The 17,188-nt window shown below is 39.2% G+C and overlaps 1 protein-coding gene across 4 annotated transcripts in view; it reads left to right on the forward strand.

Moving 5' to 3' along the window:
- DHX57 (DExH-box helicase 57) overlaps positions 1 to 17,188 on the forward strand; it is a 74,394-nt gene that overhangs the window by 46,248 nt on the left and 10,958 nt on the right. For all 4 annotated transcript variants that reach the window (XM_021087592.2, XM_021087594.2, XM_021087593.2 and 1 more), the window contains exons 13-20: positions 2,001 to 2,117; positions 5,583 to 5,679; positions 6,717 to 6,890; positions 7,506 to 7,706; positions 8,854 to 9,130; positions 14,201 to 14,296; positions 14,377 to 14,460; positions 16,193 to 16,330. In XM_021087592.2, coding sequence (XP_020943251.1) covers positions 2,001 to 2,117; positions 5,583 to 5,679; positions 6,717 to 6,890; positions 7,506 to 7,706; positions 8,854 to 9,130; positions 14,201 to 14,296; positions 14,377 to 14,460; positions 16,193 to 16,330 — 1,184 coding nt within the window. The remainder of the gene's footprint in view (positions 1 to 2,000; positions 2,118 to 5,582; positions 5,680 to 6,716; positions 6,891 to 7,505; positions 7,707 to 8,853; positions 9,131 to 14,200; positions 14,297 to 14,376; positions 14,461 to 16,192; positions 16,331 to 17,188) is intronic.

Raw genomic sequence — 17,188 nt, forward strand, 5'->3', positions numbered from 1 at the left:
GTAAATAAAAATGACTCCTGCCCTGCCTTCCACGCCCACACCCAACCATAGCCTTGCTTACATAGCCTTTTTCTTCCTTCCTTTCATTTTTTTTTACCAACATAGGTTCACTCTGCCAGAACAACATTGCTTAGAAACTGCTTTTCCGCATCTTCAACCTTTTCAGTATAGCATAGGAAGCTTCCCTTACTTGATACCAACTGCAGTTATTTTGCTCCAGTTACACTCTGTTTCAGATGATGAGCCACTAGAAAGACTTCGAAGGAAAGGGCAGCCATCTTTGGAAAGACAGTCTCCCCAAGCACATGCTGTTTATTTTTAAAAGAGCTGAGGCTGGGAGTTCCCGTCATGGCTCAGTGGTTAACGAACTGACTAGGAACCGTGAGGTTGCAGGTTCCATCCCTGGCCTCACTCAGTGGGTTAAGGATCTGATGTTGCCATGAGCTGTGGTGTAGGTCACAGGTGCAGCTCAGATCCAGCGTTGCTGTGGCTCTGGCATAGGCCGGTGGCTACAGCTCCAATTAGACCTCTAGCCTGGGAAGCTCCATATGCCGAAAGTGCGGCCCTAGAAAAGACAAAAAGAGGGGGCAGGGCCCTGAGGCTTATAGCACAACCAAGGAACTGTATCTTTTACTAGATTTCAGATGAATTAGAAGATTGTAAGGAGTTTCCATCGTGGCTTTGCGGAAATGAATCTGACTAATATCCATGAGGATGCAGGTTTGATCCCTGGCCTCGCTTAAGTGGGTTAAGGATCCAGCATTGCTGTGAGCTTCGGTGTAGGTTGCAGACGCGGCTGAGATCTGGTGTGGCTGTGGCCATCAGCTACAGCTCCAATTTGACCCCTAGCCTGGGAACCTCAGTATGCCATGGGTGTGGCTCTTAAAAAGACAAAAAAAAAAAAAAAAAAAAAAAAAGATTGTATACCCTTACCTGAGGGAATATGCATAGACATCAGGGGTGTTGGTAAAGCCATTAAAATCACTTTTCAGGGAAGAGTCATAATTTTTATGATTTTCTCAAAGGAACCTAAGGATTAAAAGTCACTGTTGGAGTTCCCGTCGTGGCACAGTGGTTAACGAATCTGACTAGGAACCATGAGGTTGCGGGTTCAATTCCCTGCCCTTGCTCAGTGGGTTAATGATCTGGCGTTGCCGTGAGCTGTGGTGTAGGCTGGCAGCTACAGCTATGATTAGACCCCTAGCCAGGGAAACTCCATATGTCACGGGAGCGGCCCAAGAAATGGCAAAAAAAAAAAAAAAAAAAAAAAAAAGTTACTGTTGTAAAGATGCTGCCAAAAGCTGTGGTCTCTCTGCATTGATTTTCATAGTTACTATTACCTGGACTTTCACTGAACCTCATTCATAAGTTATTTGAATCCAGAAGGGGTTTCTAAAAAATATTTGACTTCAAATCTTGTTTCTAGAACTTAAAGTGTCAATGAATGTGTGAAAGATACAGATGTGGAAGGACAGAGGAAAGTTAAAAGTTGTCTCACTGGGCCTTTCCATCAAGGATGGGTGTCTGCTCTTTGGTTCACTGTTCAAGCATAAAGTACTTCTAGTGAGCCTATATTTTCTGAGAGACTGAAGGAAAAAAGGTCATCTCAATACATTAAATATGAACACCTGGGGGAGGGGGGAGTTTTCGTTTTTGTCTCTTTTTACTTTTAGGGCTGCACCTGTGGCATATGGAAGTTCTCAGGCTAAGGGTCAAATTGGAGCTGCAGCTGCTGGCTACACCACAGCCACAGCAATGCCAGATCCAAGCCAAGTCTGCGACCTACACCGCAGCTCATGGCAACGCTGGATCCTTAACTCACCGAGCGAGGCCAGGGATTGAGCCCGCATCCTCATGGATCCTCATCGTGTTCATTACTGCTGAGCCACAACAGGAACTCCTGGGTGTCTGTTATTAAATCAAATCAAGACTCTCATCTAGTTCCCGGGCATATTTTCTTGAATAAGGTATAATCATCTTTGATTTTTACCTTCTTTCAGGGGTCAGCAAATCGGTCATCAAAACAATGTCCATCATGGATTTTGAAAAGGTTAATCTTGAATTGATCGAGGCCTTATTAGAGTGGATTGTGGACGGAAAGCACTCCTACCCTCCAGGTAACTGCAGCCAGTCATCATTTACGGATGAGATGGGAAGGGATCCTCCTTCCTGAGATGGTGGGGACTGTGGGGACAGCCTCCCTTCCTGGAGCCCTTGCCCCCACCCCCCGCCTTTTCACTCCCAGTTGTAGGTATAGGTGCTTATTGGGGTTTTTAGGGGGAAATTCTACCTTTTACTTTTTGAGGAAATTTTACCCACTGAGCCATATGTTATGTTATGTTAGCAATACAAAGTCCACAAGGAAGAAAACTGAAAAGAATGCCCAGGTGTCCACGTATTCAACACTCGGTTCTGGCTAAATGAGAGTCTGGTGATGAATGTCTGAATCACATGAAGACTCTGCACTTGGAGTTCACAGGGTGGTGGGATTGGGAGAGTCTGGTGAACTTCTCTGTTCTGCTACTCCAGAGCTCTTAACCTTGGATAAAGTCCTTGTCCTTTCCATGCCTCAGGTTCTTTGCTTGTGAAACAACGACAGTAATAAATCCTCTATTTTGAGGATTAGAAGAAACCGTATATAAAGTACTTAGCACCATCCTGGCATAGAGTTAATGCCCAGTATACACTACCCCTGACAATGATATTATAGTTGTTCTGTGTATTTGTCATCATCATTGTTATCACTGTTAGTACTACTGTTAGGTTCCTGAGCAACCCCTGCCTTCCCCTTACTCACTGTCTTCCTGTCCCAGAGGCCTTTTCCCGTCACTTGCAGTCTTTTATCCCCAGAATGAATGCCCCAGATCTTCTCCTAACTGAACCCTTCACATCACGTCTTCTCTGACTACCCTATCTGTTGTCTTAACCCCACCCTGCCCCACCCCACACTCTAACATAACATTCAAAAATGGCTTTCATTTTCATTATAGCACTTAATACTATCCAAAATTTTAGTTCTGCTGCTGACGGTCTCCTTCAATAGAGTGTGAGCTTTTTAAGAATAAGGGTTTCTTGTGCACCACTATATTCCTTAGACCCTAGAACAGTGCCTGGAGTATTTAGAGATGGAGTAAGTGTTTGTTTGCATGAATAGATGCAGCCAGTATTGGGTGATCATTAAGTGGAATCATAGATCAGAAAATTATGTTATGTGCTCAAGAGAAATGGGAATGACTGCCCTCTTCTGCTTAGATTTTAATCATTATGTGGTCTTTTTAAAGAAACATATGAGCCACATATTGAAGTGCTTTGTTTCCTATTCCTTGGCAAGTAGCCAGTGTTGGCTAATACATCATCACTGATTGAATGTCTCATTTCATCCCAAAGGAAAATACTATTGATTGAAAAAAATCAAGTGTAATAGCAAAAAAGAAATGTTACCTGAATTCAAAGCACAGTAACTGTAGTGATTAGGCGCTTGATGATGTATTTGTGAATATCAACGGTATCTCTGATCCAGATGTTCCATAATGCTGTGGGGCAGCCAAGGAAGAAAAAAAAATTGCCAAGCCATGAGAGCAGATCACATCAGAAGGCACGTAAAAATACAGACAAATGTTTTTCCATCCATATATTTTACTTTTTTTTTTTTTTTTTTTTTTTTGCTTTTTAGGGCTGCACCTGCAGCATATGGAGGTTCCAGGCAGGGGTCAAATCAGAGCTACAGCTGCTGGCCCACACCACAGCCACAGCCACAGCCACATCAGATCCAAGCCGCGTCTGCAACCTACATCACAACTCACGGAAATGCCAGATCCTTAACCCCTGTGTTACTGAGTCACCCTAATGGTACTGATCATCCTCTTAATGGGTGGTTACAAGGATTTTTTTTGTTGTTGTTGTTGTTGTTGTTGTTGTTGTTGTTGTTGTTGCTGTTGTTGCTATTTCTTGGGCTGCTCCCGCGGCATATGGAGGTTCCCAGGCTAGGGGTTGAATCGGAGCTGTAGCCACCGGCCTACGTCAGAGGCACAGCAACGCAGGATCCGAGCCACGTCTGTAACCTACACCACAGCTCACGGCAACGCCGGATCGTTAACCCACTGAGCAAGGCCAGGGACCGAACCTGCAACCTCATGGTTCCTAGTCGGATTCGTTAACCACTGCGCCACGACGGGAACTCCTTTTTTTTTTTTTTTTTTTTTTTTTTATTTTTTTTTTTTTGGTTACAAGGATTTCATGAGATAATGTATGTACACATTCATTGTAAACTGTGAAGTATTAAAATCAGCCCTGAAAGATATGTTGGGAGTTCTCTGATGGCCCAGCGGGATTAGGCCCCTGTGTTATCACCACTGTGGCTCTGGTTGCTGCTGTGTGGCACAGGTTCGAACCCTGGCCCAGGAACTTTCACATTCTGCTCATGTGGCAAAAAGAAAAAAATTCAAAAACAAAACAAAGAGAGAGAAAGAGAGAGGATGTGAAATAAATGTTGCAACTCTCACTTAAAAAAAAAGGAAAGGTATCTTTTGTCCTTCTTCAGATTTCAATTTTTTTTCTTTTCTTTCTTAGCTGCCCCACAGCATTATGGAGTTTCTGGGCCAGGGATCAGATCCAAGCCTCAGTTGTGACCTGTGCCATGGCTGCAGCAATGCCAAATCCTTTAACCCCCTATCCCAGGCTAGGGGTCAAACCTGCATCCTGGCACTGCAGAGACTGCCACCGATCCCATTGGCCAAAGCAGGAACTCCTCAGTGTTCAATTTTTTATAATATAATTTAGTTTCCTTATTTATTTAGTGGGGAGAATAATTGTGATAAATAATTGGTCATGAATTCCTTGTGGGCAGATCTTTCTTTTGTGTACCTAGCACAGAGCTGACAAAGACTCCCAATATTTGTGGGATTAAAGGAGGGTCTAGTGAGAACTATGTCAATTTCCTCCCTGAATCAAGCACAAAAGGAGGTGGCTATCGCTGAGTGACTGCTCTTGGCACAAAAATATACTGTAATCAGTTATCATTGATTATTTTCTTTAACATAAAATTTTAAAGACCACAAACCATTGTTATGGCATGGTTAGTTAATGTACTGCCTTTTCAATACATAGATGAATTTGATTTAACACACATATCTCTTTGGCTGGCCAATTATAGTTTCTTTTTCTCATTTCCAATAAAATGTTTATGACTTTATTTACTAATAGAAGAGTTTTCCTGACTTATAAGATTAGAAGGATCCCTTTCTACAGAAACAGAATGTAACTGGCCAGCACACTGAAGAAGTATGTTTAAAGAGCTTTGCTAATGATTCTCATATGACATGAGGCATTATATTTTTCTACACATCACATTTTTTTCTGTTGTAGAAATATGTAATTCCTCACTCATTTCAGATATTAAGTCAGAACATATATTTGAAGAGTTTCCTATCTATTTAATTCCCTGGGAATTTTGCAAAAAAGGAAAATTGACAGTAAAAAAAAATAACAAATTATTACATTATTAATTTTTCATTTAAAATTATAACCTTTATTAGTTTTTTTCTTTTTTGCATCTATCAGATTGATTCTTTTTATATACCCAGGTGCTATACTTGTATTTTTACCGGGACTAGCGGAAATCAAAATGCTTTATGAACAGCTGCAGTCTAATTCTCTTTTTAACAACAGACGTAGTAATCGGTAAGTTAATTGCTTTCTATATCTTTAATCATCTGTTTCAGTTATATAAGTAACTAGAAAGGTCTCTTTGATGGTCAGCACTCTCTTTAAACCCTGGTGTCACCCCTCATGAATATGTTTGTTTATGCCAGCTAGGACCAGCCTAAGCACTTTGTTCCACGAAATCAACCATTTCCATCCCATTTAAAAAAAAAAAAAAAAAAAAGTTTCTCTTTACATAGTGTGGTGACTCAGCAAAATTACACATGTGCAGTTAACCTTGGAACAACACGGGTTTCACCTGCACAGGTCCATTTATACACAGATGCTTTTCAGTGGTAAATACTATAGTATTACATAGGCCATGGGTGCAGAACCACAGATACACAGGGCCACATTCACAAAGGGCTGACTATACATTGCACATGGATTTTTGACTGCACAGAGGATTGGCCCTCCCTAATCCCCATATTGTTTGAGGGTCAGTTAATTTCAGTTTCCAAATACAGGGGATTGGAGAAGCCAGTGTTAATAACAGAGAAATGTTATCATTTCAAGAGAAATAATTTCCAATGGTTCCTATACCAGTAGTAAAACACACTGAGTATGTCTTCATATCTAAAGGGATAACTACGTGGCAGGTGAATTACCCTCTAGAAATTTAAGAATGAAGTTTCTTAGCATACATAATTTCTCTCTTCTTTCTTTGGATTTAAAGGTAGAAAAAAAAAAAAAAAAAAGATTCTTTGCTGGCTCGTGTGCTCCAGGCTTGTTACTTGTAGAGTATCAACTATTTAGTCTTCTTGATTATTTACCACTGAATTACACTCTAGTTTTTCCCAAGCTGATGCAGGTTTTTTAGTTCATAGAACTGAGTAAATATTTTGTGAGGGTTGGAAAGAACCTTCCCATTTAGCAGACCTGGGCTTTGAGAACAGGTTGTGGAAAAGCTGCTGCTTTGGGGAGTCATATTGTTAATTTTAATAGATATTCATGCATTACAACCCAATTTCAGTGTTTTGTGCTAGAACACTAAATGTGTTTTTATTTTCTTTCAGATGTGTTGTTCACCCACTTCATTCATCTTTATCCAGTGAAGAGCAGCAGGCTGTGTTTGTAAAACCTCCTGTGGGTGTAACTAAGATTATAATTTCCACCAACATTGCTGAGACATCCATAACCATCGATGATGTCGTCTATGTCATCGATTCTGGGAAAATGAAAGAAAAGAGGTATTCTCTTTTGGTGACTTAAGAGAGCGGCTAAAGATGCCCCATTGATGCAACACAGCTATTAAAGGCTAATGCTATTAAGCTACATGGATTACTGTTTGTAAAAGTACTTTATAAAAACTGTGGATATTTGAGTGATTCCTTAGCTAGGGCATGAACTTTAAATTCAAACAGAGGTGGAAAGTTTAAAGTTTTACCTTAGAAATAATTATTCTTCTTTTTCTCATATGCTTTACATGTACTTGAATGAAAAAGAGTTGGCACGGAGGTGATATATATGTTAATTACCAAAGAATTGGTAATTTTTTCACAATGTACATACATCAAAAGATCACATTGTATACCTTAAATATATATAACTTGTATTTGTCAACAATAATTTAAAATGGAAAACAATTTTTTTAAAAGTTGAATAAAGGAACTGCATATAGTAGCATTTGATAGTATTTAAATTAGCACTAGGTGCTCCCACCAGGGACTCAACAATCCCAGAACACGTGAGACACTGTCCTTCTACAGAAGTAGGATGGTTCATCCATTCTGTCCATGGTTAGTAAAGTCTTGGGTACTTTATTTTATAAAGTAACTCTCTTTTAATTTTCTTTTACTCTATAGATATGATGCCAGTAAAGGGATGGAAAGTTTAGAGGATACTTTTGTCTCTCAAGCCAATGCCCTGCAAAGAAAAGGTCGGGCAGGTCGTGTCACGTCTGGAGTATGCTTCCATTTATTCACCAGCCATCACTTCAATCACCAACTTCTAAAGCAGCAGCTACCAGAAATACAAAGAGTGCCACTGGAACAGCTCTGTCTAAGGTACATCTTGATCTTTGTGTTCTGCTTCCAAAAGTCCCCGGTGTTTCTCACCCTAAGTTCGGTGTTTTCTTTTTCTTAGTAGATGTTTTGCTAAGAGTGGACTTGGATGAACTCATTCATTTACAAAGAAAGAGCCCTTCAGTGTGGCCTTTACCATTCCTTTTAACTTTCCACACATAAAGACCTCTTGCATTGCAGAGGGTGGGTCTAAAATGAGCTTAAGAATAGAATCATAAGTCAGGGAAGTAATCTAACTTACAAAGAAATTTCTGTTAGGGCAACCCCATATTAAATCATCAGGGGGGAAATTCTACACCCTCATTATCGGTTAGAACAAAGTGAACAAAAGCAACTTGAAAACACTATTATTTACCTAATGAACAAATAAGAACAAATATCATAAAGTAAGATTTAATGAATGAATGATTAAACTCACTGAACCTGGAGAACCTTTAGTTCAGCCTTTCTGAAAATTTGCATAGTGTTATGTAAGAATTATAGAAATTATCCATGCCCTTTGACTAAGTCATTATTTTCAGAGAATATGCCCATAAAATGTTAACCCAAAGGAAAAAAATTACTTGTACAAAGACGTTATAGCTCCTCTTTGATCCAGTAGTATATTTTGAGAGCCTTCCACTGCATCAGTAAAAATGTAAAATGGTAGGTTTATAGATTCACAAATTAAAAAGAAATTCTAAGGGAAATAATTTTATATAGGTTAGATTTTTCTCTTAGAATTCCCTAAGTTCATAATTTAAAACAGCTTTTCAAGAGCCACCGCAAGGTAGGACACCGTGCTGATTAATTTTATTAACAATTACTATGCAGTCTCAGATGTGGGAAAGAGAGGAGAAAGGTCATTTGAACTTTATTTCATGATTTGAACCCACTGTTATAAAAAGAAGTATTTAGGAAATTTATAGAGAGAATTTAATCTGAGTCTCAGTAAATTTCAGAATCTGAAAATATTTCTGCAATTTATTACTAGGAGAAGTAGAAGAGATCTTTTTTTTTATTTTATTGTTTATGAAAGCATGTATTTAGAACACTATAAATTATCTTCATTCAAGGAAGAAGCTTACTCCTTTGTGTCATCCCACCAGAAATAAAATTGACAAATTATTGTTTTGTTTTCTTTTTTCAGAATTAAAATTTTAGAGATGTTTAGCACTCATAACCTCCAATCTGTGTTCTCTCGGCTCATTGAACCCCCGCACCCTGACTCTCTCCGTGCCTCGAAAATCCGATTGCGAGACTTGGGAGCCTTAACTCCAGATGAAAAACTGACCCCTCTAGGATATCACTTGGCCTCTCTGCCCGTAGATGTGAGAATCGGCAAACTAATGCTGTTTGGGTCTATCTTCCGCTGTTTGGATCCTGCTCTCACCATTGCCGCCAGTTTAGCTTTTAAGTCTCCTTTTGTAAGTAAACAGCATCATCTAAACTGGAGTCAATAGGTCTCTAAGGGACTATGGGGGCTTCAGGGTTAATGCAAGCCCCCTAAAAATTTTCTTGTATGTTACATGCGAATTGTTCAGGGCGCAATGACGGTAACTTTTATCTAATCCTCAAAGAAATCCATGCCCTAAATAAAGATTAGGTACTAGAGATCAGCTTATTTAAATCATCTAAATGTGCTTTTTATATGTTTGCTTTATTCCGTTCATTATAGAAAAATCAAAAGGCAAGCAAGCAAAAAGTGCCCCTGCATGATTTTAAAAAACAGTAAATACACTGGACTTTGTTTTTCTTCCTGCCACACCCACAGCATATGGAAGTTTCTGGTACAGGGATCAAATCTGAGCCAGAGCTACAACCTCCACCACAGTTGCGGCAACACTGGATCCTTAATCCACTGCAATGGGCTGGGGATCAAAGCAGCACCTCCACAGAGACAAGCCAGATCATGAACCCACTGTGCCACAGTGGGAACTCCTGGACTTAGTTTTTCAACAGCTTTATTGAAATATCATTCACCCATTTATGTATAGTTTGATAGTTTTTAGTATCATGCAGTCGTCACCATAGTTATGGAGCATGTTTATCACTTCATTAAAAAACCCTCTTAGCCTGTCACTCTTCTATTTCCCTCCAATCCCCTCATCCACTCTAGCCCTAGGCTAGAGTTAACTTTCTGTCTTCATAGATTTGCCTCTTCTGGACATTTCATATTAATGAAATAATATAATAGTTCTTTTGTGATTGGCTTCTTCACTTAGCATGATGCTTTAAGATTCATCTACGTTATAGCATGTATCAGTACTTCATTCCTTTTCTGGCCAAATAATATTCCTTTATATGGGTATACCACATTTTGTTTATCTAAACATTTGGGATTGTTTCCACTCTTGGCTATAAACATTCCTGTACAAGTTTTTATGTGGATGTATGTTTCCATTTGTCTTGGTTGTATACCTAGGAGTACAATTATTGGGTCAAATACTTTTTTTAGTACTAACTCTAACTTTTTGAGGAACTTCCATTCTCTTTTCCAGAGTAGCTGCATATTATATTCCACCAGCATTTTATCAGGATTATAATTTCTCCACATCCTAACGCTTGTTATTATCTGACTTTTTTATTGTAACCATCCTATGGGGGGATGACTTTGTTGTTTTGATTTTTATTTCTCTAATGGCTAATTGCCCATTTCAAGAATGTCTATTTAGGGAGTTCCCATTGTGGCTCAGTGTATTAAGAACCTGACCACATCCATGAGGATGCAGGTTCTATCCTTGGTCTCACTCAGTGGATTAAGGATCTGGCATTGCCAGAAGCTTCAGTGTAGATTGCAGGTGTGGCTCAGACCTGGCATTGCTTTGGCTGTGGTGTAGGCCGGCGGCTGCAACTCCAATTCGACCCCTGGCCTAGAAACTTCCATATGCCATAGGTGCAGCCCTAAAAAACTAAAAAAAAAAAAAAAAAGATTTCTATTTAAATAGTTTGCCCATTTTTAAAATTGGGTTATTTGCCCTTTTAGTATTGATTTGTAAGAGTTCTTTTTTTTTTTTTTTTTGTCTTTTTGTCTTTTTTGTTGTTGTTGTTGTTGCTATTTCTTGGGCCGCTCCCGCGGCATATGGAGGTTCCCAGGCTAGGGGTTGAATCGGAGCTGTAGCCACCAGCCTACGCCAGAGCCACAGCAACACGGGATCCAAGCCGCGTCTGCAACCTACACCACAGCTCACGGCAACGCCGGATCGTTAACCCACTGAGCAAGAGCAGGGACCGAACCCGCCACCTCATGGTTCCTAGTCGGATTCGTTAACCACTGCGCCACGACGGGAACTCCTGTAAGAGTTCTTTATATATTCTGGATGTAAGGTCCTTACCAGATATGTGACTTGCAAATATTTTCTCCTATACCATGGGTTTCTTTTTTCACTTTCTTGATCTGTTCTTTGGAACACATAAGTTTTTATTCGTATGACTTCCACTTTATCTAGTTTTGTGTTGCTTGAGCTTTTGTTGTCTTCAAAGTCATGAAAATTTCTTCCTGTTTTTTTCTAAAAGAGGTTTTGTAGTTCGATCTCAACATTATTGTTAGTTTTTGGTTTATTTCAAGTTAAATTTTCTATATAGTATAAGAGTCAAGCTTCATTCTTTTCCATGTGACTATCCAGTTGTCCCAGCACCATTTTTTGCAAAGACTACTCTTTCCCCATTGAATGGTTTTAGCATTCTTGTCAAAAATCAAGTGACCATAGATATATGGGTTTATTTCTAGATTCTTATGTTCCATTAAGTTATATGTCTATCCTTATGCCAATTCCTCACTGTCTTGATTCCAAATACGAGACTCTAGTTTTGTAATAAGTTTTGAAATCAGGAAGTGTGAGGCCTCCAACTTTCTTTTTGTCACTGTGTTGAGGATTTTTTTGCCTATGTTCATAAGACATATTGGTCTATAGTTTTCATGTGTCTTCGTCTGACGTTGGCATCAGAGTAATCCTGGCTGCATAATGTTTTGAGAAGTGTTCCCTCTTTTTTGTTTTTTTGAAGAGTTTGTGAGGAATTAATTTTTCTTTAAATGTTTGGTAGAATTCAGCAGTGAAGCCACCTGGGCTTTTCTTTGTGGGTAGTTTCCTTTGGCCACACCTCTGGCATGCAGAAGTTCCCAGGCCAGGGATTGAACCCCTGCCACAGGAGTGAAACCACCAGATCCTTAACCAGCTGAGCCACCAAGGAATCCCATGGGCAGGTTTTTTGTTGTGGTTTTTTTTCATATTCAGTCTCTTGACTTGTTATGGGTCTATTCAGATTATGTTTCTTGATCATTTTGTATTTTTCTAGGCATTTGTCCATTTCATCTAAAATACCTAATTTATCAACAATTGTTTATAGTATTTTATAGTCCTTTTTATTTCTGAGGGTAGGGTAGTAATGTCAGCTTTCATTTCTGTTTCTAGTAATTTGAGCCTTTTTTCCCCATTGATCAGTTTAGCTAAAGGTCTGTCAATTTTATTGATCTTTTCAGAGAACCAGCTTTTGGTTTAATTGTCCCTATTTTTTCTATTCTCTATAATTTCTGTTGTATTTCCTTCTATTTGTTTTAGGCTTAGTTCTTTTTCCAATGTCTTAAGGTGGAAGCTTAGTTTATTGATTTATTATATAGAATAGACATATAAATCTTCTTGTACAGACTGCCTTGGCTGCATCCCATAAGTTTTGGTGTTGGTTATTTAGGCATGTGTTGTTTAATGTCCATGTAGCTATGAGTGTCCTAATTTATTATTGATTTCTAATTTCATTTCCATTATGGTCAAAGAACATACTTTGTATTAGTTCATTCCTTTTAGTTTTGTTTTATGGCCACACACATGCTCTGTCCCGGAGTGTAGTCCATTTGGCCTTGTGGAGAATGAATATTCAGCTGTTGGGTAGTCACTCTACCCTTTTTTTTTTTTTTTTTTTTTGTCTTTTTAGGGCCACGCCTGTGGCGTATAGAGGTTCCCAGACTAGGGGTCAAATCAGAGCTGTAGGTGCTGGCCACAGCCACACCAGATCCGAGCTGTGTCTGTGACCCTACACCATAACTCACGGCAAGCTGGATCCTTAGCCCACTGAGCAAGGCCAGGGATCAAACCTATGTCCTCATGGATGCTAGTCAGATTCATTTCCTCTGAGCCATGACGGGAACTCCTGCCTTTGTTTTTTATTTCAGTTTATCTCACGGAAATAGATGGAGGTAATAATTTTCTTCAGTTTTAATGTTATACTTAATGGAATTGAAAACTCACAAATATGCAAAAAGATCTTAGTTCAGCCCCCCTCATTTAACAAATGACAAAACTAAGGGCCAGACTAGGTGATATAACTTGCTTAGGGATATTGCTGTGAGCAAGACCTCCATTGCCTGTCTCTCAAATCATCTAAATATTCTCTTGTACCTGTTTTCTTTTATTGGAATACAGGAATGCTTCATTGGATATATTGATGTCATCCTTAGCTAAAACTAAGCACCTGTCCTTTGCGGAGCTCTGTAAACATAATTCCAGAATGTAATCCTTTTCCCACTGGTCTTCCTAAAAAGCAATTTTATTTTCAAGTAGAAAATAAAATTTTGTGTTAGCTATAAAGATGTTCAAATATACAAAAATTAAAGGGAAGCACCAGAATGATTTTCCATGTGATACAGCTAGTGCAGCTCATGCTGGTGTCTTTAGTACATACGTATGTTGTAGCAGAAGTCAGTGAAAATTAAGTTCTCAGCTGATTTTACCAATTTGTAGGGAAAAGGAGGACCTGTAAACATTATTTGTAAAGTGGAAAAAAAAAAAAACATGAATTATGGGTATAGAAATAGGGGAGACTCAAGTATAAAAAATAAGAATCTATGAAATAAAGATACCACAATTAACAGAATCTTAGATTTTAAATGTAGCTTTTAGAATCAGTGGCTCTTTGATGACATCTTGCACTAGGAAATTATTTTAGTAATTATTTTAGGTGATGGACTTACAGGACAAGACCATGAGGTGTCACTTAACCACCATAATTTTTTTTCATTTTTGAAAGTTTTATTGGGAGTTCCCATGGTGGTGCAGCAGTAACAAACCTGACTAGTATCCATGAGGATGCGGGTTTGATCCCTGGCCTCACTTGGTGGATCAAGGATCTGGAATTGCTATGAGCTGTGGTGTAAGTCGCAGACGTAGCTCAGATCCCATGTTGCTGTGGCTGTGGTGTAGGCCGGCAGATGCAGCTTCGATTTGATCCCTAGCCTGGGAACCTGCATACGCCACAGGTGCGGCCCTAAAAAGACAAAATAAATGATGTGCTTTGGAGATTAAGCCTTAAAGTTTTATTGAAGTATAGTTGACTTACAGTGTTGCGATAATTTCTGCTATACCACAATTACTTTTAACCCGCTGCCCACTGTGTGCTCTGTTCCATACAGAACACTTCCCGAAGCACCTGGCTTCAGCAGTAGGAAAGTGCCATGTGAAACTTCAGATAAAATGTGTCCTTCAAACCTGGTTTTCCTCATTTAGGTATCTCCCTGGGATAAAAAAGAAGAAGCTAACCAGAAAAAGTTAGAATTTGCATTTGCAAACAGTGATTATCTGGCCCTTCTACGAGCATATAAGGTAAGTATATAATCTAATAGTTGAGGTTTATCACCAGTGTTTGCACTAAAGATTAAGTACATTTTTTTTCCAAAATTTAGGGATGGCAGCTGAGTACAAAAGAAGGTATGCGTGCAAGTTATAATTACTGCAGACAAAACTTCTTGTCAGGAAGAGTTCTTCAGGTTAGTTGTTCGGGCGGAAGTTTATTTTCATTCATTTTCTATTGTTGTAGCACACCACAGGGTGTTGCAGCTTTATCTTGCCTGTCCTGCCTTGACACTGAAAATGTTATATTTGGACTATGCTTGTCTTTACCTCCTGTGTAAAAGACTCCTGAACACAGGACTTCCATGCTGCCCCTGTCTGCTGACCCGTTTTCCTCTTTCCAGCGAATTTAGGGGAACACAGGCATGCTGAGGATTACTGCTTGCTATAAGTCAGATTTTTCAGTAGTTATACCAAACATTCTTAACCTGGATCCATAACCCCCTGAAATTTTATGCAAAATCATACACTTATACATATGTGCATTATTCTGGAGAAAGGAAACAGCTTTCATCAAATTTTCAAATCGGTCTATGACCAAGCCCCTTATCTTCTTGCTAAAACCAAAGAATGAATACTGATCCAGATTTTTAAATTCTTCTGTCCTTCTGCAGCTACTATGTCAATAATGAGTACCCAAGAGGAAAGTTTATTATCTCCTGTGTAACATTAGACAGGGCTCTGTCTTTTGTTGTGACAGTGTTTTAGGTCTCCTTCCAAAGTGGCATAAAAAGCTAGATAATAATTGGTGCCTATCTTTACAAAGAAGCTATTTTACTCAGAGATTTTAAGTCTGGGGAGGGGAAAGGACTTTATTTTCATACTAGAAGATGTCCTGGAATAGAATATGAAATTAAGTTCTTAGTACTTACCACTGTTTGTCTCTCTACCCCATAAGCTCCATCAGAGACTTACTTTGTTCAATACTGTGCCTAGATTAGTATGTAGCACACAGGTGATGTTCAGTAAAATTCCTTGAATGCGTGAATGAGTGAATTTGATAATTCAAAATGAAGAGATCTCAAAACCATCCCAGTATTTGCCCTCATTCTCCTCTACTTTTATGTGTACTGCAGTGAGAGAGTTTGAGAAGACATAGCCTCTAGAGCTTTATCCTAAGTACAACAAAAGCAATGATTTTTTTATTCTGGCTACACATTAGATGCACATGAGAAGCTTAAAATAAGTAAAAATGCCCAGATTTCCCCGGGGCCAGTTACAAATCTGGAGCTTTTGAGGTGGGGCCTGGGCATCTGTTTTCCTTTTTGTTGGGTTTCCCAAGTGATTCTAATATGCTGTCAGGCTTGAGAATCACTGGTCTAAAGGGTATTTTATATGTAAGGCGCGATAATAAAATGCATCAGTAGAAGTTTTTAAGTGTAAGATAATTTTAAATGACATTTTTTGCTAAATTTATACTTTTTCTTTAGGATATATTTAGCTTTTACAGTGACCTATGAGTCAGTGAGTTAAGGATCCAGTGTTACTGTGATCTGTGGTGTAAGATTGCAGATGTGGTTCAGATCTGGTGTGGCTTTGGCTGTGGCATTGGCTGGCAGCTGCAGCTCCGATTTGACCTAGCCTGGGAATTTCCATATGCTACAGGTGTGGCCCTAAAATCTATATATTATATATAGAGAGGGAGAGAATTACATGATGGGTTTTCTGAAATTTGTAAACTTCTACGAAACAGTTTTTTAGTCTGTCTGCTGATTTGTGTAAGAGAGCAGCCCTTCTGGAAATGAACAGGTAAGATGATACCTGTTTGATGAACCCATATGAGCCTCATTAAAGTAATTTGTTTTGTAGTCATTCTTACCTTTGATGTGTTGATACCCCTGCTTAAAAGGCTTTTTCCACTTCTTTCAGGAAATGGCCAGCCTCAAACGACAATTCACTGAACTGTTATCAGATATAGGCTTTGTAAAGGAGGGCCTTAGAGCGAGGGACATTGAGAGAAGGGCCCAAGGAGGAGGAGATGGTATCTTGGAGGCCACAGGCGAAGAGGTAAAGAATGTGTGGTTAGGAGTTCCCATGTGGTGCAGAAGTGAATCTGACTAGGGACCATGGGGTGTTGGATTCCATTCTTGGCCTCGTTCAGGGGCTTGGGGATCTGGCATTGACGTGAGCTGTGGTGTATGTTGCAGACGCGGCTCAGACCCCAAGTTGCTGTGGTGTAGGCCAGTAGCTGTAGCTCCAATTGGATCCCTAGCCTGGAAGCCTCCACATGCTGCCAGCACAGCCCTAAAAAGACCGAAAAAAAAAAAAAATTATTTCTCATTAAGTATCACGTGCATAGCATATTATCTCAGGAACATTTGTAGGCATTCTTCCCTTAAGGCTTACAAGCAGTGGGTTAGTGGCATTCTTGATTTTCTTCTTTCCACAGATAAATATCAGCTAACGCTCATAAAACAGAAGGGTTTTTCTGTTAATTGTTGCATCTGGTTTTGTTTTTAAAATTTCACACCGGTTCTTGGCAAGTCCATCAGAGAGAGAGTGGACTTTTCAGTAATGTTTTAAGTCAGACCTTTTTCCAACCAAGGACAGTTTTTTATATAATAACTATAGGAAGGACACTTCAAGACGAATCTGATGCCACTCTGTACAAGTGTTGTTTAGTACTTTCTGGAAATTGTGAACAGAATTTCACAAACCAGAATCTTTCTCTCCACTGATCCTTAGGAACACTGGGTTTTAGCTGCTTTGCAGAGATCTTGAAAGTTAGTGTGGGCTTCTTTGCATAGGTCTTGTGTGGATATGGCCTGGTAGATTTGACTTTTTTTTTTTTTTACTTAGAAATAATTTTCTAGTAAAGTGATAGAAATCAAAAGAAATAATAGTAAAATTCCAGGGCACAGACAG

This window comes from Sus scrofa, chromosome 3 (assembly GCF_054392235.1).
Source record: "Sus scrofa isolate SSC_HxYL_T2T_F1_AM1 chromosome 3, Sscrofa_HxYL_maternal_Yorkshire_Landrace_v2.0, whole genome shotgun sequence".
NCBI lineage: Eukaryota > Metazoa > Chordata > Mammalia > Artiodactyla > Suidae > Sus > Sus scrofa.